The sequence below is a fragment of the Diorhabda carinulata genome, chromosome 1 (genome assembly GCF_026250575.1).
Source record: "Diorhabda carinulata isolate Delta chromosome 1, icDioCari1.1, whole genome shotgun sequence".
Classification (NCBI taxonomy): domain Eukaryota; kingdom Metazoa; phylum Arthropoda; class Insecta; order Coleoptera; family Chrysomelidae; genus Diorhabda; species Diorhabda carinulata.
The window spans coordinates 37229686-37256797 of NC_079460.1; the positions used below are offsets into that span (position 1 = coordinate 37229686).

At 31.8% G+C, this 27112-nt stretch overlaps 2 protein-coding genes across 3 annotated transcripts; one reads left to right on the top strand and one right to left on the bottom strand.

Annotated features, from left to right (window-relative positions):
* Positions 1-6: 6 nt before the first annotated feature.
* LOC130900007 (partner of xrn-2 protein 1) lies at positions 7-2972 on the bottom strand. The gene is made up of 3 exons (XM_057810304.1): positions 1775-2972; positions 1588-1718; positions 7-160 (listed from the first exon to the last, which is right to left on the bottom strand). Exons 1-3 carry the CDS (start codon positions 1948-1950, stop codon positions 117-119), a joined length of 351 nt encoding a protein of 116 aa, XP_057666287.1. The 5' UTR covers positions 1951-2972; the 3' UTR covers positions 7-116.
* On the top strand, positions 2328-26078 carry LOC130899997 (REPTOR-binding partner). Of its 2 annotated transcripts, XM_057810291.1 has the most exons (4): positions 2328-2482; positions 20089-20176; positions 24095-24216; positions 25853-26078. In XM_057810291.1, exons 1-4 carry the CDS (start codon positions 2438-2440, stop codon positions 25946-25948), a joined length of 351 nt encoding a protein of 116 aa, XP_057666274.1. In that variant the 5' UTR covers positions 2328-2437; the 3' UTR covers positions 25949-26078. The 2 variants fall into 2 exon arrangements, with proteins under 2 accessions (XP_057666274.1, XP_057666265.1); XM_057810282.1 differs by having other exon boundaries at positions 24095-26078.
* Positions 26079-27112: the final 1034 nt, after the last annotated feature.

Below are 27112 nucleotides of genomic sequence, written 5' to 3' on the forward strand. Positions count from 1 at the left end.
TAAGTATTTTATGATTTTTCCAAGTTTTTATTAGTTGCATTCTATTTTGTACAAAATAAATTTTTCAAAAAATTTTGAGGTCATTTCCTTCTTCCAATCATAATACACTTCAACCACTACTTCCTTGGGTGTATTTGTCTTCCTGGATCCAATCTCATCTCTAAAAACAATTATATATATAATTCAGACTAACAGCTAAGTGAAGGTAAATTTTTGATATACCATAACAAATCAATGTACGTTTTGATAAACCTTAAAGATTAACTATAAACTCATCAAAACTTGTTTTAGCTTGTTTAATATTCATAAAACAAATTCTATAAGAAATATTTATTTATACTACAAGGGATGTGAGTAACTTTACTAATTGAGAACTACTTTATGCTGAAGTGACAGTGAGTGCATATAAGTTTTATTCTCCTTTTTGTAGACTTTTTTCTTTAATTTTGATTAATTCAATTCAATACTTTTCACATAAAATTATAGACAGCTTTGACCAGTTTCTATATCATCATAAGCATTATTATTTCATCGAATTAAGAAAAATTAATTAATTATTGATTTGTATAATAGCCAAATAAATGAAAAATAATCAGCAAATATTGTTCAGCTGTTGCTGCTACCAGAAAAATTGAGGAAAAGGTATGAAGCAAATTATCGTTACTTTAAGAAATGGTGCTACTGCTACTGGAGTTTCAGAAATACTTTTGGTGTACTTTCACAAAAAATTTATTGTATTAAAATCTTCGTCAAGCTCTTAATGTGAATATTCCATACTGGAGGTCACCTTTATCATAGAGGAAAACCGTAGATATTTCCAAGTATCTTAAAATTCCAGCATTTTTGAAAAGAATAATTATTATGGGTTTGATAAATATGGCTTCCGTAAACGTAGATCAACTGGGGACCTCCTGGCCTATGTCAGTAACATATGGACTGAAGCTATAGACAAAATATGGGAAATCCAGAGCAATCGCATTTGTGACATAACAAAGCCGGCACTGTAGCTCAGGATTTGGTCCTATCTGTACATCAAATATCACCATCACCGCAAATTCGCTAGTTGAGTATTGAGGTTGGAAGCAATATGTCCTGGCATAGTTACATGGCCGATTCAGCCAAGGCTGCTTCACAAAAATTTGGAGCCCTCTTCAATACCAAAAAGCTATATACTCCACAACAGCTTCTAATCCTCTATGAGCCCCAGATTCATTCATCTTTGGAATATGGCTCGCATATTTGGAGTTCGGCTCCCAAGCATACCCTGAAGATGCTCGATTCAACACAGAAGAAGGCAGTTTAATTATAGGCGATCTAGAATTTACCCTCTTATTCTTGCTTTTTACATAAAAAATAAAAATTAGAGGTATTTATTATGTTTGTTGTTATACCTTAATGAATATTGAGTGTTATTTAAGTGAATAGCATGCACATTTTATATGGCATAAATTATTACTAATCAAGGGTGGTAAGTTGACAAACAACCCGTCGTCAAAGGAAATCCATACCTTTTTGGTAATTGTTACTTATGTCCTTCAAAACAGTGTTAAAATGTTTACAATAAAGTTAGGGAAAAAATGAACTCACTTATTTTGTTTTCAGCAGCACTAGATGCCGATACAAAGGTTCTTTGTAATTTAGATTTTTTCTCATTCCTGTAATCTTTAGCAACGTCTTTCGATAATTCAGCTATTCGTATCATTAAGTTGGGTGGATAGCTGTAATATTAATACTGTACTATTTTTATCTATTCGCCTATTTTAGTTAAATTTACCTGCATCCCATAAACTCTATATTAGTGAAAGTTTTCGCTAAAGCGACTAAGTATTCCTCACTAAACTTTCCTTTATGTGTTTCTATAAATCTTTTTCTTAATTCCCAATGATGTTCCGGTTCAACCTCATCTCTATATTTTTGTACATCCCAATTGGTAGGGTACGATTTAGTCATTTTATTTTATATTTGTTATATTTTGTACATCAAAAAAAACTTAACCTAAACGTAAGATATGTATACTGAGGAAAGTAGGGATGAACTTTTTGTTTGCTAGAGAGGAAGGATAATGTGAAAATAGCAGTGCCACGGTTCACGATTTGTTTTAGTTCATTGTAAACAAACAGTGTGTATTGCATGGTTCGAGTTTTTCATATAAAGTATAATATAGGCACAAATGTTATATAATTACAATTTGGAATTGTTTGCATATAATGAATATATCACTCTTAATAGTGAACTTTAAATATTTTAGTTCATCATTCGAAGAAAAGATGGCAGGACTATCACGATTCCATGAAATTATCGACCGATGACGCAAAGAAAAATATTAGGTGACCTTGTAATGTTTGTAAATAACATAGACACGTTGAGCTGTTTTTGTGTTCGATATAGTGTTTGATTTGCAAGTTTCACAAATTGTCGTTAGTTAAAAAGATTAAATATGAATTTTGAAGAAATGGCTGTTATTGATGAACATAGTGTTTGCGTAAGTAAGCCATGACAATTAGTTTAAAGATGAAAATTAGTAATCTATTTGATCACACACAGGACTAGTGATATTAAAGCATGCTTTTCTGCAGTTGAATTATGCACCCATTTGTTTTTACGGACCAGTAAAATGTAACAAATTGTTTTTAGTGTAGCTAGGGATAGTATACCTTAGGAATTAAAAGTTATTTTTAGTTTTTTAAAAAAAGATTGTGTTATTATTACAAATAAAATCATTTTCGAGAGGCACTGCTTTGGGTAAATTGTACAAGACACATGCGCAGTTTTGTTGTGGAATTTAAATTGAAAGCGAAGTGATAAATAAATACAAACAAATAATATCAAAATAGTGATAAGGACAAGGTTGAGGGCAGTTTCAATGGACCTTTTTAATTTTACCTGAAATTACAGTTGCTGTTTATTGTTGCCAATATTTTATTAAAAACGATTACAGGTAGTTTAAAGATGGAAGCACTAAGCAAAAACTCTATTTAAAATGTTAGGTTATTCGTCCAAGTTTTGTTTCTGTTATGTATTTAGTTAATTTTTCATAGTCAACTTAACATTTATTATTTTAAAATTCATCAATCCAACGATTTTAATTGGAAAATTCGAAACTAGTTGATTTTTTTTTACATGTGCTTAGGTACCATATTTAAAAATGTGAGTGTTGGTGGCGCTGTTCAATTTTTTATCTTTCGAAAGTAAATTTATCCATTTTTTTGAATACTGCTTAAAAACCCTTGTACCATTAAAATATTTTTAATTAAGAAATACATTATATATCTATCTTAGGAGATAATGGAATCACAAAAGTATTCACATATGAATTATATGTTGAACTGAATTGGTTGTTGAAGAATACTCAGTAAGTTCTCACTTTCTTCAGATTTGTCCTAAGATCTTCACTCAATTGAGTGTTTCCCAAGTTTCAATTAGAAAATCTTTATTCGTAACCCATTATGTGTAATGCTTGTTTCCATATAGGTAAATGGAATTAATTTTTATTTTTCACTATTATCTCACTCCTTTTTTGGTACCTTACGTAGTGTATAATCTTGAAAGAGGAAGGGAATGGATATTAAAAATTATTATGATAAACGTGATGAACTGAAGGCTGGTATAGATTATTCAAAATCATTTTCTAATTGGTAAGTTCACTATCAATTCCAAATGAATCTCATACTTTTTATTTTGTCTGTAGTTTCTCAAAATATCTTAATATCCCCATTTTGTTATTGTATAACCACAATAATTTAATGAAGAATATAATGTACAAATAATGATTTTGTCCATCTACACATGTTCTAATAATGTATCAGCAGATAAAAGGAAATCCAAAGCAACCAAATATTTATTCTCAGCAACCAAAACGACTATTCAACAGTTTCACTTATATTTTTAGTATCTTGCCCCAAAAAGGATTAAAACTGCATTACCTAAATTACTAAATAATATATTAGAATCTGGAAAAAAATTGAATATTGTTTAGTTTCTTTTTGCATCATTAAAAAGAATTCTTTTCATAAACATTTCATTTTGTGGACAACTACAGTGAACTGTTTTAAAATAATTAGCTCTTTTTAAAGCTTGATTTATATGAAATACATTGCATCGTCTACAAAATTAAGATAGTCAATATCGAATATGTTCAGAATTTCATGCAAGTTTTTTCTATTCAATGATTTCTATATTTTCTTGTTTCCATTTTTATTGTTTCATTTGTGTAGACTCTCTAATGTATCCTCAATGTTTTACATTCTTACCAAAAAGTGTTTGTTAGTTCATTTCTTTCTCCTTTTTTTGTAAATATTCTCAATTGAAATTAATACTTTGAAACAATACAATAATTTAAATTTTTTAATGGTATGACTGTTTGGCGGAGAGGGGTGGTTTTTAATATACATACCATGGACGTCGGCCATATCTTACAGTTTCGGAGCAGGACCGGATTAAGATTTATATGTCTTGGGACTAAAATAATAAAGGGGCCCCTTAAGGAATTCGGAAACCCGGAAAAATTAAAAAAATAATATCTATAAGTCAGATTTGTAGTATCAACATATTAAAAAATACAGAATGTTTTCCAAATGATGGGGCCCTCTTGGACCTGGGACCTGGGACTATAGCCCCCATTCCCTCAGCTTTATCCGGCCCTGCTTCGGAGAAAAAAAATATGTATAACAAAACTGGCCCTGAGACACACGTGGATTTTATGTTCACCTCTGGAGGACGTATTTAAAAAAAATATAGAATTAAAAAAGCAATTTTTTTTTGTATTTACCCAATTAAGTGTAACGTTATATATACGATAATCGAATTCTTCAACAAATTATAGGCATTTTTCATTTTACAAGGTTTAGTCTAATCCTTCAAATAAGAGGTGTGGGAGAGTGGGAACCTCGTTATGAAAAAATGCCTGGAAGTCCGGTTCTGCTTAGACTTAGTTTATAAACTGATTTTGTTTGAAAGAGCTTTCGCCCCGCAATACAAAATATATAAATTACAAGCAATTTAATTAGCTAGAGGACGTTGTTTCATATATTTTAGATACTGCGATTTCTCTTGACACATTTAAATAGAAGCGTAAACGTTTAAGTAAATAATAGATAAATAAAAAACTATATTAACATTAAAATAGTGAAAATCACATGTCGATATTTTTTTCTGTCTTGACATATCTATAGAATTGTGTAAACAGCGAGAATTTTCTTTTAAACATCCACCGAACGGAAATTGAAAATTTATTCTTGATGGTAAGTTTTCACATTGGCTTTCCTGCAGACATTTTAACTGTTTTCATAATAATCTTATTGTCGCTAGATGGCGTTATCTAAATGTAAATCTAATATTACTAACAATGAGAATAAATCATCAAATAACAAATTTAACAATCAAAAATTTAGATAACTAACTACCTAATGAGTGGCGCCCAATTTCTACCATTGAAATACTTCGTATTCGTTCAAACATATCATCTCTTTTAGTGGGTCTATACCGTACTATAGAAAAACTCAACAATCATTAGCTAAAGATGTAAAACCTTCATTTTTTACTTTAAAGAATGCCGTAGCCAAAAAAAAGTTGCAGGAGGGGTTTGTTTCGGTGGTACAGTCGAAAACAATATTATATAGTTACAGAAATGAAGTAGTGCTACTTATCATAACCTTCTCATTCCAAATAATAGGTGCAAGCTTTTTCCTAAAAATAGATTTTTCACAATCCCATGACTATTCCAAGAAATGGTCGCCATCACTTTTTCTCCACTGGAAAATATTCATTCGAATTCTCTTTTGGTCTAAAGGGAGCAATCGCCGCACCAACGCGCGGATAGCTTGAGCTTGCGTAATTCTTCAATCAGTCTACTAACTATAGTCTCTTCTATGTCTAACCTAACCTTAATCCGATGGTCGCCCACTACCATCTGGTGAACTTCGATGACATCGTTTGTTGCCGTCCTCACGCTCGACGTCAGTTAAGTTACATTCGAATTCAGCGGTCCATTTGCATCTTCAGGTTGAGGTGGGAAACTTTTCAGACAACCCTTGTATTAGCAAACGATTCAAAATTAAAATATTAAAATCCAACTTAATTTAAAGCCATCTGATTGATGTGTATCATTTGTTCCTATAGAATACAATTTTTATAACGGAAACAGATAGTCAAATTTTTAACTGTCAATCAAAATTATAATTTCGTACATATTTCTAACAATATATGAAAAAAACGCATCATTAATCATGTAATCTTCATTTATTGTTATTATTATTTAATTCCATAATTGATACCAAATGAAAAAAATCGGGCCATCTTTATATAGATAAGTATATAATCGATTTAAAGATATGTCATCAAAATTGAATAGGTATAAATTTTGTAAAACTGTATATCTTATCTTTCAATATCAACTTTATATATAATTATAGCAAAACATCTTCATAGTTATATAAACTTTAAATCTTAAATCGCCTGTTTGTGGCACATCGTAGATATCTGAAAAGAGGCAATGCTCTTTAAAAGTCTACGATAAATACGTAGCATATCTACGTATTACTTTATGCATGTAACCTCAGGCAGTAGTCAGTAGGCACTCCGTTGTTTTTATGTTGCAATAGTGCTGCGCAATACACGATACAATGTTGCCATATATTTTTGTTCGTTTTCAGTATATTGATACAAACATTGCTCTTAGAAATACGCACAACTTTTTGTTGGCGTTCTAAAAATAAACATTATACAAGGAGTGCGTTTTGTAATTATACCTACATTGTTTTTACAAGTGAGAAAAGCCAAACTTCCGCTGGGGTTATATACAGAACGTTACTGTAAAATGTAAGAATCACTTTAATATTGAATGTATAACGGGTTTTTTCATAAACATAAACAACAATCCCTTCCACCATGAAAATCTTTTGATATTAATTTTCAAATATATACGGAAAGGAAACTTTAAAAAAATGAATTTATTTATAGAAATAAAAATGGCATTCCTAACGCAGAATTATGTTGTAGTTGAATATTATAATTTTTCTACGACTATAACAATGCATACTAAGATATAATATTAGAGAAAGAACTTCATTCACAAGGGTGAATGTGTATTTTATTTGCGCAGTATCTGTCTTATTCTTTTCTAAATCATCAACGTATCCCGCAGACAGTATTTGAAAGTCAACCGCCGTGATATTTCAGTGCAGTTATATCCCCTACATCATCTGATGATAAAATTGATGACGAGCGACGAAAACAATCCCTTTCCCGGTTTATTAATGCCTTTTTTTCCGTTTGAACTTTAAATATTTATTAACTATGGTATAAAATCTTTCTGTAACAGTTCATTTTCTGACAATCTATTTTTATATTCAGTCGCTGACCATAAAAATAGATTGGATATAGTGCAATTCTTCTGCCCGACAAGCATCCATATTGGAGCAAACGTTCGTCGCCAGATATTTGTCATCAGGAGCTTTATTCAAGCAATTATAAATAATTATGACATAAAAGTTTCTGTCTTTTTGCTATGGAGAGTAGATGTAAGGAGAAAAATATGTATATACGAAGAAATGTGTTAGATAAGGGCGCCATATTAGTATCGGAGTAAATTTTGAAGAAAGCGCAAAATATTATTTTCATTCTTTTGTACAACGCAAGTTCTCGCGTACTTCCATTTTCTCCCATATGAGATACTCTTCCTTCTCTCTACCCTCCACAGTTAGTGAGCATATCCTCCATACTTTTTGACTACATGTTTCTCTGAGTGACATTCAAGAAACGCACATAAATTCAAATAATTATCTATATCGTTGCCATTATTTGATTCGAGTGCTTTTTAGCATGAAATAGAAAGTCCAAAGCAGAATACAAATCGACAAGCCATGAATAGGTTTACTCCGCAGGAACGCGGAACAATTGCCTCAATTTTCTTGGGCAGTTGCAGATTTCATGACTGTCCGAGTTGATGATTTGTGGCGTTTAAACACTCTTGAAGAGACTGGGGCAACACGAGATCTTCCCAAGGCTAGCCGGCTCGAAAGCAGCCGTTATTCTTAGAACATGGCTGCTGTTGCACAAAATGTTAAAGAGTGCAGACAGTGCTTCATCTGATAGTCAAACCCGTGTAACCTACTCTCAAGCCATCTTGAATCTCAACGAAGAAGTGGACAATTTTTCATCCAACTTCATCATGAGTGATGTGTCTGATTTTTTGGATAACACCGCAGGCCAAATGACGACTGAGAACGATGCACGCTATGATTATCGATTTTTTTCCTCAATTAGATGAATTGGGAATGGTGACAATGTGGTTTCAATATCGCACACTCTGACCGAGCTCCAACTGATATTGTGAAGGAAGCATTTCTGGGTCGCTTAAAATCTCGTTTTGGTGTTCGAATACATCATCCGATTCAACCGTTATGGTGTCAATAAACCTTTAAGCCCTTAAAGAAAATTTTTGCTCAGTCAAGAGTCATGGAAAATGTCATAAAGCGAACCTGTACGGTCACCAACTCTGGAGGAGGCTACTTGGCTGATACTTGTTTAACTTGATGAAATAGATTCTAATGAATTGAATAAACATATTTCACAAGCAATACCAGATTTTTCTTAAAAAAAATGACAGCAAAAGAACATTTGCCCGACCTTGTATTTGTTTTTTGGGAAAAAAATCTGTATGATAACGTTAACTACTTTTCTTATTTCTGGAGGTGTACAGTAGGGTGAACCAAAAAAACCTTTTTTTAGCTACTACGAAAATATCGTCCAAGATGACGAAAAAAAAATTCTGGTGAAGTTTGAGCTCTTACTATCAATATTTAGAGGTGCCGCATCGTGATTTTTGATTTCCCATTTAAATTACGCGGGAATTTTTAATTTTTTGGGAATTAAATGTATTTTAACAAATTATTGTGTAATAAAAAGAAATAAATATTTTTGTAGTGAATTAAACAAAAAAGGTCTGAAATAATTTTTCCCTAAGTTAACTCGGTTTAGTTATTCGTAGTTCATCCTAAAATAATCTATTACTTTCACAGTCTTTTATAGGTTTCTACAAAAAAGTCTTAAAAACATAAAACAACATCATTTTCGTGATTTTTCTCATTTTTAATTCCCAAATTATAATAATTTTAATTCCCACGATTCGAATAAAAACTGATTTCAATGTAGTCGGAAGTACTGTAAAGATTTTGGATGTAATTATGTCTATTATTTAATTATTTATTTAATATATTAATATATTTCAATTTCCTACAAAAATATCGATTTCTTTTTACTACACAATAATTTGTTGAAATACATTTAAATTTCAAAAAATAAAAAATTCCCGTGTAATTCAAATAGGAAATCAAAAATCACGATGCAGCACATCTAAATTTTGATAATAAGAGCTCAAACTTTACCACAATTTTTTTTCTTCACCTTGAACGATATTATCGTAGTAGCTAAGAAAAAATAGAAAGTTTTTTTGGCCCACCCTAGTGTAAAGAATAATTAATCCTGACTTTGTGGATTAATCTTTTTCGGCACAAAATTTACAATAATTAGATACGAACTTAATCTGAACAAGTCAAAATTGTTTGTTTATAATTTGTTTATTGATTGATTTAAAGCAGTGGAATAATTAATGGTAGTAGATCCATTTTTTATCGTATAAGATGAGTTATAACCTATTTTTAAACTATTGTAATGTTTGTCCTATGTTAACAGTAATACAATTATTACAAAAAACTTCATATTTGATGTTATTATTTTGTTTTTAAATGTTTTCGATTTAATAATATGTATATGTTTTATTTACTTTTGTATAATATGTGTGGATTATACCATACGTTGTTAGAATGGTTCCCATATCAATATTGTGCGTTTCGTATTGTTCAGAATTTTTTCATAACCTTGTTTCACTTTTTGTTTGCTATTTCCAATATATGATAATACTGTGTATTTAAAAAATTGTTATTGAAGTAAATAATGATAATTTTGTCGTCTTTTATCATCTCAAATAATCACATCGTTAATTTTGAAAGTATAATTTATTATTATTAAATAAAGTAATATTAGAAATTGCGTTTTTATTTGACGAGTCACTTCACAAAATTAGTCGCAACTCTCAATAATCTGTAGTTTGTTATAACAATCACATAAACAATAAAACGTGTTTTAAACTTAAGCTTCTATTTATCGCTTAACATTTTTACCGACAATATCTTGTTGATAATATTGTTATTTCACATTTTAAATATTTCAATGTATTGACGTTCTATTACGACGTTTACAAAAACAAAAATAATGATAAAGTAAAACAAGGCGTGACTATAAAGTATCATGATAGATCACTTCTTAGATGTCCACAAAATTTTGGCAGAATACTTGCATCTAGACAAATTATCTGTTTTGGGAAACTATGTTCTGTAATTTCATTTGGAATATTATAAAATTTCGACCCATATAAAGAGTTTTCCGGATCCCGTTCACTATCATTCGGAAACGAAGTTATCGTATCATGTCACTTGGTAAAACCGTTTCTAGTATGGGCTAAACACCTAAAATCTATCACACAACTGAATTAAGGTCTAAAAACTTAGAAAAACTAAATTAATCGAAATATATTTCTATAATAGGTAGTTTTAAATTTGAAACTCTTTTACTTAAACGTTAGGAAACTCGTTCTGGGTTAAAATCCGCAATCAGCTGGAAGGTGATCTACCTCACCCAAAGTTTCCACAAGTCACAAACACAATTAAATTGGGTTAAGAACATTGGAAAAACTCTTGATACCCCACACTACTATTGATATAGTATTTTGTGAGATTTCAATAAACAATGTGTGGCTTTTAAATAACGAGAGTGACGCTTCGAAATAATGTATTTGAAATTAATACAAGTGATACTATCAACCTTTCAGCATAACGGTAAGTATTTTCCTGTCAGCTCCTTCAGAACGCGTGTCACTTCCCTTTGCACAGCCTTAACGGACTCAAATCTTGTTTCTATCAATGTACATCTCACCTTAAGAAATAGAAATCGCACAGCTCAAGGTCTAGCGATAAAGAATGCTTAACTTGGTATACAGATGAGCCGGAACATCGTCTTGATGGAGAACTCATGATGTGTCCTTTACCAATTAATGATTGATAATTCCATTCTTGACGTGGAGGGGCGTATCAGGCGGTACAGCCAGTTATGTTATTAACAGCCATACCTCGTAGTCTTGATTAAACTGTTCAAGCTTCCCTATTGATATCCTATTTATAGGATTGAGTCCTTTCCGTTTTTTCCTTATATAACTCGAGTTTAAATAATATTTTACTGAGTTGGAATTTCCAATGTAGTGGTAGTGTAAACTGTGTGTTCAGTAGAGTTATTTTGCTGGTCTGGAAAAGTGCTTAGGACACCCCTTACGTGTTAAATATGTGGCTTTCGAAATAACACCAATCGGATTATATCAGAATAATGACATTATTCGTAATTTTAAGTGTGGTACAAGATTAACAATGTTTTTGCAGTTTGCTAACTAATTTTACAATTTGGGTTTTAATGGAATTGATTTAGAGATTATTGTATATTCTATGTATACTTTAAAAACTAACAATCATTAGATATAACATGTTTCTCTGCACTACATATCAAAATCTGATAAAACCATTGTTTTTGTACCAAATAATTCTGAAAATAATGAAGAAATGTACATAAAACAGGAATAGTGTGTTGATTCACCTATGTACAAGTATATTTACCACGAGCTTTTTACCAGAGAGGGACTTGAAATACAAATCAACTCCGTATTCGTCTGATATTTCACCGTGCGTTTATTTTTCTCCCGTAATTGGAAACAGCATCGAAAGGAGCGTTAACTCTAAGCACTTTCTTGTTTTATGTCATAACTAAAGTTTGGCCAGTTTTATTTAATTCACACTGTGTACAGTTGGATTATTTTTTGAACTGTTTAATGAGTAACAAGTATAAAAATTAGTGGGAAATAACGATCGTTCAAATGGATTTTTGAGGTTTATATCAAAACCTGAATTAGCTACTGTTTACATACAATCCATTTAGAGTTCGCTAATGACCCAGTTATAAAATAATTACTGCGATTATACGTATATAAGTAACACGGGATAGTAAAAAGTACATTAAGGAAGAATTAAACTTGAAAATTTGGCTGCGAATCAGGAAAATTGGTAATTTCAAATTTTTTCCATTGTTTCCCCTATATACATATAAAACAGGCAACATTGTAAATGCGTTCTGACATTCGTCGAGCGGTCTCCATGAATCTGATTTCCGATACTCGGCTTTGCCGGTTGTTGGGTTTTATTGTGAGGTTGGTTGAGTGTGTAGCTTTTTAACTGCGTGTTTGCGCCGGCTGAACTACGCATTTTTATCGGTGAGCATACACTTTTAAATTGTTTTTTGAATAAAATTAAATTTAGCAACATTTTTTTTAATTAATCAGACAAAGTAATGCGCCTTTGATCAGGGCTCTTTTCCGGTAGGGCACTATAAGTGGCAGCTACGGTTTTTTTGTTTGGTATCTACGTGACAGTCCTTGATTTGTAACATTCGTATCTACTCTTTTGCCTTGATAGTGTGTAATTGGCTTAAAAATTTCACTTCTAATGATAATTTACGCAGGTACTTATTCATTTATTTCGCAGCAAGCAAAGAAATTCAGTAAATTTATGCGTTTGTTACTGACCAACGTTTCTAAAGTGAATGTTGAGATTATACACTAGATGACTTCACGACTTATTCCATCTGAACTATTTTAAAAAATATTTTTTTCTTAAAATGTTATTAAAGTTTACGTATTAAGTTTTCGTACACAATTAGATAAATAGGATCGTCATCAATGAATAATCTGCATATATTTTGTAGCAATAATGTTATCAGGAGTTAATAAATTGTTGTATTAGAAGAACTGTCAACTTTTGCACATTTTTTAAATAATTTTTAATTCAATCTCTTCTTCCTTAACTCGCCCAATTTTTGTCGTGAACTATTTTGGACCTTTTCACTATTTTTTTTTTATATACTCGCTTATTTCTTCACATTTCATTAACGTTTTTTTTTCGCTATTCATTGCTTCAATTAATTTACTTTAAAAATTTAAAGATTTGCTTATTTCTTTTTTGATCCTATATTCGTTATTTTTTACATGCTTTAAAGGGCAAATCATCTTACTGATGTTTAGTGTCGTTTATTATATCTCCCATTTTATAAGCTGCGAGCGAGTATAAGAGAGAGGTTTCATTATTTAGAGGGTGTCTCATAAATAATGTCAGTTTCAAATATTCATACAAAAAGGCTTGATGCTCAAAGTATTTTCTGGTTTTAAGCCAACCTTCAGCAAGCTCTTTGAGACCTGGGTAAAACTTGGTAACAAATTGTCGTACTACATTTTTCCTGCATCTCCTTGGATCCAAAGTTTTTAACAGACAAGAATTTCGCTATGGATCTGAATAAAGATTAATATGGGATGCAAGGTCGACACTAAATGCTGGATATGTAGGATTCAAAACCACCAAATGCTTAGATCTTATTCCGCATAACTTTTGCGGTATGTGGGTGACTATTATATTATTCTGGAATGGAATGATTTCGAAGTACACCAAACCTTCACACCTCTCTTTGAAACAGGTTCTGGTAATTTTCACTAAACAGTGTAACTACTAGGGATTAGATGATTCATTCAACGGGATACTTACGGAGTAAATTGCTGGAATGCTTGGTTCATTTCGTAAGCTCATAAATGAAAACTGAAACGTTCAATTGTGTGATTATCACAGATATCGAAATGTGCTCTTCGGTAACAATTAGACAGGAAGTAGTTTCTGTGTAATGTCATCATCGCACAAGGTCGTCTGCCTATTCTACCAAGATTTAATGGTACATTATTTTTATTGACGGTAATTTTGAGCTAGAAAATCCGATTGGGTAGTCGGATTGAATTCACAATGAATCTTAACCGATTGGTTATAACAAATCAAGTAGGTCTACCAGCGGTACTCAAGAATTCACACACGCCAAATGTCTATGATATCAGTAACAATTTTATCGTCGAGAAGGTAGATCACCAGCTTGTTGAGTGCAGGAAAGAAGTTTAGTGATTAAAATAAATTAAACGTAGAATTATTGTTAGAACTGTAACAATACAAATAAAAAATACATGATAAGTTGCGAAGGTTAGACTTGACTTTTTTGAGTACTTAACTTTGGTGTAGCGAAGCTCATTACGCTTTCTCGTGAAAGATATGCCGTAATAATTAATGAAATTTTCTTGCTCTATATTGGATATAAGGAACTAAGAAAGGCAAAAAGTGAGAATGTACTTCGGTTTCGAAATAACTTGCCCCTATATTCATTTTGGCTTCCAAGGTTTTTTTTATTATTAGTCCCAAGCAATTATGTCAAAAAATCAATGAGGATGCAACAAAATAGCGGTCAACTAATATACTGTTCTATTTCTATTTTGTTCTTATTCCTATATGTTTTAAATCACATTGTCAAGGTTACTTTAAATATTGCCGTTCACAAAACGTGTTCTTGTTTAGATTATTTTTATCAAAAATTGATAAAAATTGCAGAACACATTAGATAATAAATTTGGAAGAAATCGGATCAGTTCTAAATGAAAATCTATGAAGATTACCTATAATTTCACAGTATGAAATTGTGAAACAAAATTAAACAATTATGATTGTTTATAATTATTGAGGGCAGAACGTAGCCGTGATTTGTGGTATGTGAAAATAAGCTGACACCATGCTTTGAAATTTATTAATTTTTAATTTTCTCAAAAGTCGAGTGTTAGAACAAAATTCCTGAAAAATTAAAACGTAGCTGATTATTTAAATATAAATACAGCTGCATCATTTATTTTGAAAAACGAATTGAAGAACGGCGAAGAGTTACGAATTCATGCAAATGAGCCAGAAAAAACAAGAACCGTTCTATCAGTTCAGCTTGATATACGACCTTTTCTTTACCTAATGAATCATTTACTTGTTTCCACTAGTAAAATATAAACTTCTAAACAACTCTTGTTTTTGGTTTAATTATAAAAACACAAAACCCGCTTCAGAAATTGAAGCTCAAAAAAACAGAACAAATGAACTGTCTTCTTCAAGAAAAAGTAACAAACAGAGAGAGCACGGCGGAATTCTCCCCGTGGCAAGTATGAACCTGATCATTCCTACGTTCTGCCTAATTAGCTATACGATTTAAAAGTATCGGAACCGAAGTAGAAATCGGAGATTTAATGTCAACCGGTAGTTCCGATTTTTCGAATCTCCTTAACATTCCATGTCGAAAACATATGCAAAAATTGTTTCGGCAATAAAATGGATAATATTCTTGTTAATAAATATTTTGGTAAACCATTAATTCTACATAAAATTAAGTATTCGATTTTCTGTTCCCTAAAAGGCGTTTTTAGTTAAGCACTTGAATTCAATCTCATAAAACGCATGTTTACAAAGTATGAATTTGTTTCTAAAACTTTCATGATACGGAGTATTGAAGAACTGCAAAGATTTAGAACGCAAATTCAAAAATAACACAAAAAATTTAAGTGATTTTCGGATTTGGGACTGCCAACTACTAACGACGCCGACGTTACATGTAGAAGCGCGTCTAACAGAGAGTATATACAGGGTTTGTCCGGAAAGTAATAGGACTGATTTTCTTCCGCCGCGATTGTACTTCAGAGCGTGCGCGCACCGACTGGATTCGGTAGAGGGCGTTCCTAGCTAACAAACGAGCGGCTGGTCAGTTGTCTCCGAGCACCTGGAGAGTCAGGACAGGCATTTTCGCGCGACGTGTTTCTGTGAGTTGTGCAAGCCGAAAATGCAGCGTTCGTTAGAGCAGAGGTACGCGATTAAATTCTGTGTGAAACTCGGTAAATGTGCGACAGAGACTTACCCAGATGTTGCTTTAGCAAGAAGTGGTGTGTTTCGGTGGCACCAGGCCTTTTTGGAGAGCCGGGAAGAGGTCGCCGATGAAGACCGTGCTGGAAGACCTTCGACTTCGACAAACACCGACAATGTGACTCGTGTGCGCAAAGTTTTGAACACAGACCGTCGACTGTGTCGAAGTGCTCAAGAGACTCAAACGAAGGGTCAATCGGGTCCGACAAGACATCGCAGCAGACTGGAAGTTGCACCACGACAACGCCCCGGCTCACACCGCCTTTCTTGTGAACAGCTACCTGACTAAGGCCGGCATTCCAACGTTTCCGCAGCCGCCCTACAGCCCAGATGTGGCCCCCCCGGACTTTTCTTTGTTTCCTCGCCTGAAAAGGCCGATGAAAGGCAAGCATTTCGAGACGACAGAGGGGATCCAAGCAGCATGCACCGCGGCTCTCAAGGCTATTCCGGAGAATGCCTTCCGTGACGCCTTCAATGCTTGGAAATCGCGCTGGCAGCGCTGCATCGACGCAGAAGGAGCCTATTTTGAAAGTTTTTAAAGAATTGTAACGATTGGCTCAATAAATTTTTTTAAATCGACTCATTCCTATTACTTTCCGGACAAACCCTGTATCTAAAGATGGCTTGAATTTTCCAAAATTCAAAAAATTCAAAAAATTTTTCCAAACAACTTTATTCAGCTCTCACCCCTTAAGAGGTAAAATTGTACCTGATTATCATCCTTTAATTTATAGCCTATTTCAAAATTGATGAACTTTCATCCTCTATTTAACCCTCTTAGGAGTGAAAATTCCAAAATCCTAGTGGGAGGTGACGTTGCCCAAATTTTATTATAGTAGCTTTAGTAGTGTCGGCAGTGTGATGATGAATCAGTCATTCAATTAGACAAAACATGTTTTCTTATCTATTTAGATAGGATATCTATAAATTCGAGGTAAAAATATGTGGTTACCTTTCCAATAACAAAATTACCTTAGCTTACCCCCTTTCAAAATATCGCTCGTAAAATGTGGTGACTGAAATTATTCAAAAATTAATGAGGTTATTATGATTAGTTGAAAAAAGTGTTGGGAACAATTGACCGACTATATCAGTACTAAAAATATGTAAGGAGTCTAATAAATAAAATTGGAAGTACGTACCTATCTTCAGTAGTATATAATTCATTTTGTTGTACCATCAGTCAAGAGAGTCATTTCTTTCATAAATTTCATTTACATTTTCCACCCGATTGATTATAGAACCGCTAAGAACAAGATTTCTTACTATTTCCGAATTTTTAATTGCTCACAAATAACTGTCCATTTATTTATTTTACCGCTCAATATTTATTCAATGATCCATTTTATTATTTTTTATGACTCATTTTCCATTACTCGACTAGAGTTTTGACTGCCGAACTTATTAATAAATATACATTTTGTAATTTTTAATTTACCAAAAATACTATATACACTACCGATCAAAAGTTTCTGTCCACCGTGTAGTTTGTGTGATACACAACGAATAAACAATACGATATATTTTGATATTGATATTTTTAAGAACATATATAAATGAGAATATAGTACTAATGAAACTACAGTCTGTAATTACTACATATTTTTAATTCATCGATGTAACCCCCTTTTGATTTTATTATTTTGGTACACAATTTTGGCATAACAAATTAGACAAATAATCGTCGTCTATTTCGTTCCATTTGTTTTTCATGATATTCCAAAAATGAGAAGTGGAAGTAGGACACTGCTTCAGGACACAGCACGATCCTCCTTTCCAATTCTTTCAAATATTCTTTGCTTAACTTCGAGGAATGCTTGGAATCGTTGTTATGCTGGAAGATAGATTTTCTATCAATCAGGCGCTGGCCAGGACGTACTACAATATTTATTTATATCCTTCTTTCTTCAAAATCCCTTCAATTTGTACCAGATCTCCAGTCGCCCTTCCAAACCATCACCGAGCCTCCTCTCTACTTTACAGTCGGGATTGCACATGGATCTAACATACGTTCTTCCTTTGATCTCCGCATAAAAAATTTTATCTCAGGCTCAGAAACCTCAAACTTTCACTAATTATTCTATCAAATTCTTTCCCACTCTTCAAGCGTCCAATTTTTATGTTATTTAGCGCACTGCAATCTCTTAATTTCATTTTGACGTCTTCCTTCACTGCCACCCCTCCAAAGAAGTCAGCTTCTCTCAATTTCCTTTTTCACTGTAGAAGTACTCAAAGACAGATCCTTAGATTCATTGATCTGAGCTGCTATCTATGGACTCGTAAGTCGTCGATAAGTTTACTGATCAGTACAATATTGTATTGATATTGTTTACGTTCAGCAATTGTGGTTTTGGGCCTTCGAAGTCGCCCTGAACGTTTTCTATTACCAAAGCTCCTGGAGGATGCATGTTTTTTCACGTTGTAGTCCACAGTACGGCGAGGTATTTTTGATTCGGCAGCAAAATTAATTATTTGCTAGTTTCAGACTATTTTTTGGTTTTCTTCACTTAGTTATGGTTGTTCGTTTTTGCTCATCTCTATTGTTTCAACTAAATACCCAAAGCAACATTCATACTCGTTGGACATCGCGACGAATCAGTTGCTTGGAAGAAGTAAGGACCAATGTTCTGGAAAACTGGAAGACGGACAGTTTCCAGAAAAGACGGCGCTTGAATCGTTTCAGATTTTCATGTAACCTACCAAAGGTTTTATACTAAATAATACCCTAAACAAACGAACTAAATTAGAACCCTACATATTGGTGTGAAATTAAAATATCTACAACTTTGCTTCGAAGTTTTTTTCCTTCTAACATTTTTTCAAAATTCTGAAAAAAAAGTTAATTTTCTTTATCCCTATCGGAGAAGGATACCAACAGTTCTTGGACACAATGTATAATTTTACCCAGAATTGAGTTTCGGTTCCGAAAAAGACACATCTTCAAATATACAGGGATTTTAACTATTTGTGAGTACACTTAAATTACAAATGTGAACTCTCCATGTTGCTTAAATTTGAGAAGTGAAACTAACACGTATATCGCATTAACGAATATTCTTCTTCAATGTTTACCTCTTCTCTATCCCTACATCGCTCAATTGAATTTTTCATTGTTCGAAACAGTGCAGGAAGTCGTTTTCTGTCGGTTCTATCAGGGCGCGCGCAGCTTTTTCTTTCACAACTTCAAAATACTCAAATCTTGTTCCTTTCAATACAGATATTACCTTAGGAAATTGATAGATGTCGCACGGCGCAAGTTCCGGCGTATAAGGTAGGTGGTCTAGCACTGGAATGTTTTACTTTGCCAGTAACTTCTTGACGGATAGTGCGGAATGAGGCGCACACCTTTCGCATAATGAAATTTTCAGTGAAAATTTGCCGCCAAATTCTATATCAATTCCTATAGATTCAGTAGTCGTACGAATACTTAGTCAACGGTCAAATCGAACAAGAATACCGACTTTTTCGATATATTCATCCGTTTTTGACGTGGAATGGCGACCGAAACGTGAATCATCTTCAGCAATTATAAGTTTCAGTTGCAGTTTTTCCAAGTTTCATGTGACATTTCCCAATAATTCGTTCCTCATTTTTTACGGTAAATAGAAACAGTTCATAAACAAACAATGCTACACTGGTTTGTCTACAGACACGGTAGACATCGAATTCGAAAGAGTAGGCGTCAATATAAACAACTGACAGTCATTAACCTTTGGCGCATGCGTACTCTTTCTGTAGCAGCACTAGTCTCGTTACTTCATAGCCACACCTCGTATTCTTATGCTAGAGCTATTCTACTTTCTAAATTATTATTACTGCCTTGATTAAACTACCCAACGTGAGGGTCATTAATGTCATCGTCTAATTTTTGTTTATTGTTTTTACCATTACTATGAATTTATCATATTTACAAAATTCTGACTTCAAAGAATAATGCGTTTTATGAGTGTTAATCTGATAACCAACAAATTAAATTTGTCTGTTACTTTCAAATGAATTTGATTTTTTGACTCATTCAATAAGTTAGATTAAAATTCTTCGATCTTTTGTTTTATATTAACTGAGCGGTTCCAAATCATTTTTAGTATTATTTTCTAATTATTGGAATAGTCATTTTTGCGAGTTTAATGATATAAGATTTATATCATTCACGATATATATTTCTACTATTTTTTTCCAGGAAGGTCCGGCGCGAAAGGAATCGGGGAAACGTGGAAGAAAGCCAGGCAGGAAATCGGCGGAAAAAGTGGACATGAAAGCCAAATTAGGTGAGAAAAAGTTTTAATAATAAAATCAGATTCGTAAGAATGCTGAATCCCCACAGACCAGCGCCCCCGAGTTGCAATAAGAATGAACTGAACGAAAATGTGTGTTTTTTCTTTTTTTATTTAGAAGGAATATTGAGAATTAAAAAATTGTAGAATTTTCAGGTAAGTGAAAAATTATTTATCCGGAGATTTCAGAGAATTGCCGAAATGTTGGTTTCATATCCAAATAAATAATTTTTCACTTTACTGAAAATTCGAAGAAACGAAACGAATAATGTTCTATGTAATATTTATTTGAAAATAAATTAAAATTACAAAATATTATTTACAAAATTTGTCATACTGATCAGCCACATGCTAGCAGACGATATGTATGTACATTTAATGTAGAATGGGAGTTAGATTTTTTCTTTACTGTTGAGATAGATAAAATGATGTGTTTGTTGTGCAATACAGTTTTGCGCGAATGCAAATAAACACTACTTGACTAATAAAGAACATAAATATTTCGCTTTAGAAGGTGAATCACGGAAAACTGCACTTGAAAAGTTGAAAAATGAGAAGCATCATCAGCAGGCATCTTTTGTAAATCAAAATTCCGCTGCAGTTGCTGTTACGTATAAAATAGCACATACCTATACTTGGAAAAAGGGGCAAACCATTTAGTGACATTGAAATAATTAAGGAATGTGAGTATGTTAGATCCAAGAAATGTCGACAAACCCAAACAATTAACTCTTTCAAGAAGAACTGTAGCAGATCGACAGCACGAATTAGCGCAAAATGTAACAGAGCAACTTCATACAATTATACAAAATGAAGATGTTTATTTTTCAATTGCTTTAGATGAAAGCACTGATAAAACAGATTCGGCACAAGTTTTATATTTTATTCGTACTATAACTGAAGATTTTCAATGTTACGAAGAGTTACTCAGTAATTTAGTCAGTGTCTGACCGATGGCGCACCTTCCATGAGAGGCAAAAAAGAAGGATTCGTTGCTTTGTTAAAAAAGGAAAACTTAAACTGCATTTTGCATCAGCAAAATCTTTGCGCAAAATCTACCATTTTGCAGCAAGACACTCTGGATAGAACCATTGCTATTGTGAACTATATTCGCGTAAATGCAATGCGTCATCGTGAATTTCGGCAGATGCTCTCTTTAGATGAGGAAACGTATAGTGTTGACCTATCCTACTACTGCAAGGTTCGCTGGCTATCAACAGGTCAGGTTTTGATAAAGTTTGGTCTTTACGACGACAAATTTTAAACTTTTTATCAAGAACAAGGAAAACAATGCCATCTATCAGATGAAGTATTTCTCAGAAATAACCTTGTTTTCTATTTTCCAACTGCTAGAACTAATCTTTTCAAATTTCACCTTTATAAAGAATGAATCAATATAACCGTCATGCAGAAGGCTTTGGTAATGTTTTGTAGCACTATTTCTAACATAAAAAAGTTTTTTACCGTTTTATAATTTTCTCATTCGTATCCCATGGAATTCTGGCCTACCTGTTATGCCTACTTTTCAATTGTCCCTTGTATTGTGCGGTGATGTGAACGAATAAATTAATCTCATAAAGTGATCATTAAAATTACCATCCAAATACAACCCCATCATTTGACAATTCTATTTAGAGTGTAGAATATAATTGAAAATTACTCAAACATCACTTTTTTTGAAAATATTTCGAAAACATTTGGAGATATTTGCCATAAACGATTGATATTTATGGTTTAGCATATTAAAAATATGAATTTATCAACATTTTCTAATCATATCTACAAAGTGTGATTGATAATCTGAGATCTAATTTTTCCAAAACTTATTCGAAAACATACGAGGACGTATTGATATCTAGCTAGTATTGATAGCCAGTTCCATGCATAAACAAGATATTGCGTTACCATAGCAACCAACAATAATTTATAAGAAGTGTCAGTGTAGTTTTACGTCAAAAAAGCAAACCAGAGTTATGCAATAAATTGAAAGAAAAAAGATGTCCACTGAAATTGTGAAAATCGAAAAATGGGAGTATCGAGCTATTATTAAGTACCTGTATTTAAAAGGGTATGCCTAATACCCTTGGTGATCAATGTCCTTTGTATGCCACCGTGAAAAATTGGACTGCAAGCTTTAAAAGAGGTAAATTTTCCATTGAAGATGATGACCGATCGAGAAGGCCAGTTTCTGTGTCAGTCCCCGAAAATATCGATGCATTTCATGACATGATTGTATCAGACCGTCGAATTGGGCTAAAACGCATATCTGAAGCACATATTTCATACGAACGCGTTCATCATATAATTCACGTCAATTTGGACATGAGCAGAATTGCTGCAAAATGGATCCCCAAATGTTTGAATGTCGACCAAAAGCGTGCAAGGGTAGGGTAAATTTTGTTTGGTTCTATAGTAGGCTAAGAATTATCCAATATATCCTCGTATATAAACATTTATATTGTTTTAAAATATTTTTTCTCAAAAATAAAAAAATAATTATTGAAATTTTTTCAACATTAAACAATTATCTGCAATTTGACCTTGTTCATCCGTAGGAAAGAAATAATTGATAAATGAATAAAACAATTATATTCAAAATAATTATTTGTTCACATTTTTCATAAATTTTTCAATAAATTTCAATCGTTTATTATTAGAATAATTATATATATGTTCATTAGCGACTCACGTATATCATGAAGGACACAATGTGAATTATAAATCTGCCAATATTTGGACAACTAAAAAAACTACAAAAAACGTTTATTTTTAGAATCGACATATGTTGCCCAAAATGATCAATGCATCAATAGAAAAACTGTTTTAAATAGCCTTAATGCAATTTATGTATATCTTTTAGATTAAAAAAAAAAACAAATTCTATAAAAAATTCAACGCCACTGATAACCAACTAACCTCACCTAACCTATAAAATTTAACTTCACTCATGACGACTTAACCTTTAAAATTTAATGTCAATCATAATGGAACTAATAAATATTCAACTCCATTCATAACAACCTAACCTTAACTAACATATAAAAATTCAACGTCATTTATAATCCAACCAATGAAAATAATGATACTATAGTAACCAGAATCAATATTTCAACCAAATAATTGTTAGTGTTAATTTGAATATTGAATTTTGAAATTCCATAAATTTTATGTTTTTGAAACTACAACATTTAAAACCGCCGAATCTTGTAAGTAAAATTTATTATTTTTATACATATTCTTATATTGTACTTTACCATAATTTCAATCCCAGACGATGAATACGAAAGTATTCGAAAGCTTTGAATACATATTAGAGTTAGTCCACTTTGGTGTTTAATTTTGCCACATTTCCAATATGAAATATTGTTTAATTCCCACATTTTTTGTTCGAAACTTCTCTTAATATCTTTCATGTTTTTAATGTATGTTCAGAGTAGATTAAAATTATCTTCTACCCCTAATTATAAGTTGGAATTGTTTAATTGTATTATTGGATTCATAAACTTTTCAAACCCACTTTGTTAAAAATGTTTTCTGATATTTTCTCATAAGAAGTACAACTAGGAATACTTTAAATGTATGCTAACCTCAAGTTACTTGACAAATTCAGGCCTTTCTTTCGGATGGAAATTTCGCCCCATTTTATTGGACTGTACGTATTCCACTTTGCTTATACAGGATAATTCTTGTGTTGTTTTAAATGTCTCTTTCGTGTACGAACGGAAATTAGATTGCCTGACTAGTCATCGTAAGAAGATAATTGTAATGCCTCTTCACTTTATATATTCAAACATAACCTCAAATTTTAGGGATTTCCTGAATTGTTTCCTTTTTGCTGATTTCTCTATGTTAACACCTGGCAAGTTGAACTGAACAATTTTTTGTATAATTTACTTTTTTTTTTTTTTTAAGAACGCAGTAGACAAAGTGCCAGAGAATGTAGAGCTCGTAAGAAATTACGTTACCAATATTTAGAAGAACTAGTTGCAGATAGAGAAAAAGCGGTATTTGCTCTAAGAAAGGAGCTCGAACAGGTAAAATACATATTTAAATTTATAGTGATAATAATATACACTACATACATAATAAATAAATTTTTATACTTTCATTATATCTCTGTACACTTGATATTGTTATATTTTGAAAATTGACAATTTACATTCAAATATACATTATTATTCCCAAAGTAAGTAATTATTTAAGGCGTGATTTTGCAGATTCAAGAAAATATTTCACTTATTATAAGTTTGTTTATAGGTGATATTAATAAAAGTCCTAAAACATATTAGTTTACAAAAAATGATTTTATACTACTACTCAAGCCAGTTTCTCACGGTCAAAATTGAAATCCTTAATTCCTTTCAATTTTATATACATTTTAGGCCAGGTAAATACACGTGTCTTCCTAAATATCGTCGTAAACTTTGGCAACTGTTGTGATTTCTATTTTAAAATTAAACTTTCCTTATTGCGTATCTTATATTCATAAAAATGTTAATAAAAAAGTCGTATGCTAGTAAAGTTAACAATTTATAACTGGAAATATAATTAATTTAGATTGGAAAGTTATTAAAAAGCATACTCTACTAATGACTTATATCGTAATCCACAAATTGAAAAGGAGATAAGTATACAAAATAATTCAATAGATTCTGTGATCAATGGAAGTAAACCAAAATAAATTACCTTCTAAAATCCAATCCTCGAAGAAATTCTCAAATCTTTTTTCACATAAACCCAGAACCGCCAAACCTTTCTATGCTAGAATTACATAATATATAAGCGAATTAAATTTCTTCCTTCCTGACAATAAAAAGCATCAAATTTATTACCCAGCTTATGTTATTCGACAAATATCACACCAACCATTCGAAAAGATTCTTTAGTAAAATACTCGATGAATACGAAAACTTTGTACATATTTACACAGACGTATCGAAATCTCAAGATGGTATTGCTAGCATTACACCAACCTCCATCCACTTTTACTGCTGAATGCTTCTTCGTCAAACCAACCAAATCACCTCATACTCACAGATTTCCTTAGCTTTATCCAAACTGTTCGAAAAATTCACACCACAAATTCCTTGGCAATCAAAATCTAGCAGCAACTGCAATACATAATGGAATAAAAGGAATCGAAGAGGCAGACTTGGTTTGAATGTTTTTCGGAATGTGATCTTAGGCTATAATTTATTGAATATATGTTTTTAAATCTAAAGATTGCATTGATTAAAGACTTTTTAGATATACACCGTTAATGGGGGATTAACACATTATCTAGTAAAAAGAAATATCCACATATTTCTTTTACACCCGTGATGCAATTTTTAACAATTGTTATTATTTTAAATGTTTTTCAATATCCCGTTCAGTTTTACTTCATTACATTGTCTCTCTATCGATAATTTCAAACTGAATATAACATATCATCATTTTTATTAATCTATTATTAGTTGCATCATTTAAAGTATTCAAAATTATATTGGAATCGTTTAAAAAATAACAAACTGAACAATATTAGATCGAAGCTAGATTTGTCATGGATAGAGGAGAAATGGCCAAAATTCCAAGTCCTATCAGTATCCCAAACAGTCATGGGAAATGTGTCTCTAGAAAGTCTTTAATCTGATGATGATTATTGTATGGTATAATAATGATTTTTTTTAGTATGTTTTTTGGGCGAAAGAAATTGATGCCGGTAGAATTCCAGAGGGTATTCATGAAGCTCTTGAAGACTTGAATATTAATCAAGAACAAAAGTGAAGTGAATGTGCTATTGTGATAATTGAGGAACTATACAGATACAAGGAAAGTGTTATTTTTTAGGAGACATGTACACAATTTATATTTATTTTTATTATACTATATGATGGAATATATTTTATCTAACCCACATCTTGTTTTATTTTTTTTACATTGATTATATACCTAATTAAAATATAAAATTACATAATTATGTATTTGAAAACGTGAGCATTTTATGCATTATACCAAACAACAATTTTAAAAAATGTACCCAATTATTGCAAATGAATTAGGTGCTGATACTAAAATTTTCTCACTGTTTTTAAGATTCAAAAACTAGACTCACACGTATGCTGATTATAACATAGAAACATTGTTTAAAATGGTTACTGTAACATACCAGAAAGTTCATTATAAATACCACAATCCTTCAAAAAGTTGAAGTGCAGTAGACAACTTGGTATCACCTCATACCTATTTAGAAAAGCAGAAAAAATATAATTGAACTAACCAAAATAAAATATATGAATTTAATTAAATAGTGACAAGAAATAACACTAAAACAAAGGAACAAATTACTAGAAAATGCTGAAAAGAATGTTTAGGAGATAGTGATAATTGTTTTAGAAAATTTCACTTCTCAGAGAAGACTTAGTTTGAGACACTGGTTCTGAGTCTCAATCGTGTTTTCATTTTTCAAGGTTTCAATTAATTCTCTAAAAACAAATAATTCTTACATAAATTGAAAACTACCTATATAAAAATCATTAAAAGGTATTTGGTGAACACACTAGTAAAAGTCTGATGTAAATATTTTATTCAAGTTCTAAAGCAGTTTGTTATTTAAATTTTGCTTCATTAATTATATTATTATTAATGGTACCTAATATAATTTAAATTTACCCTTACAGCTCTGATTCCTATATATGCCAAATATGTTATAGAAAGTTTCCATAGAATTACATTCTAAACAAATCAAACACGATGGCTATTGAGCATCTTTGGAATAAAGGATTTTTAAAACAGTCTCAGATTCTGGGTACCAATGGGGTCTAAATGAAACATTTGAAAACGTGAATGGTGTGTACTTAGTCAATTCTTATATAGGATTCTATTTTCAAAGAACTTCGTCAGTGAACATTCATATTGTTAATTTTTAGCAATGCTAGCAAGATATTTCAT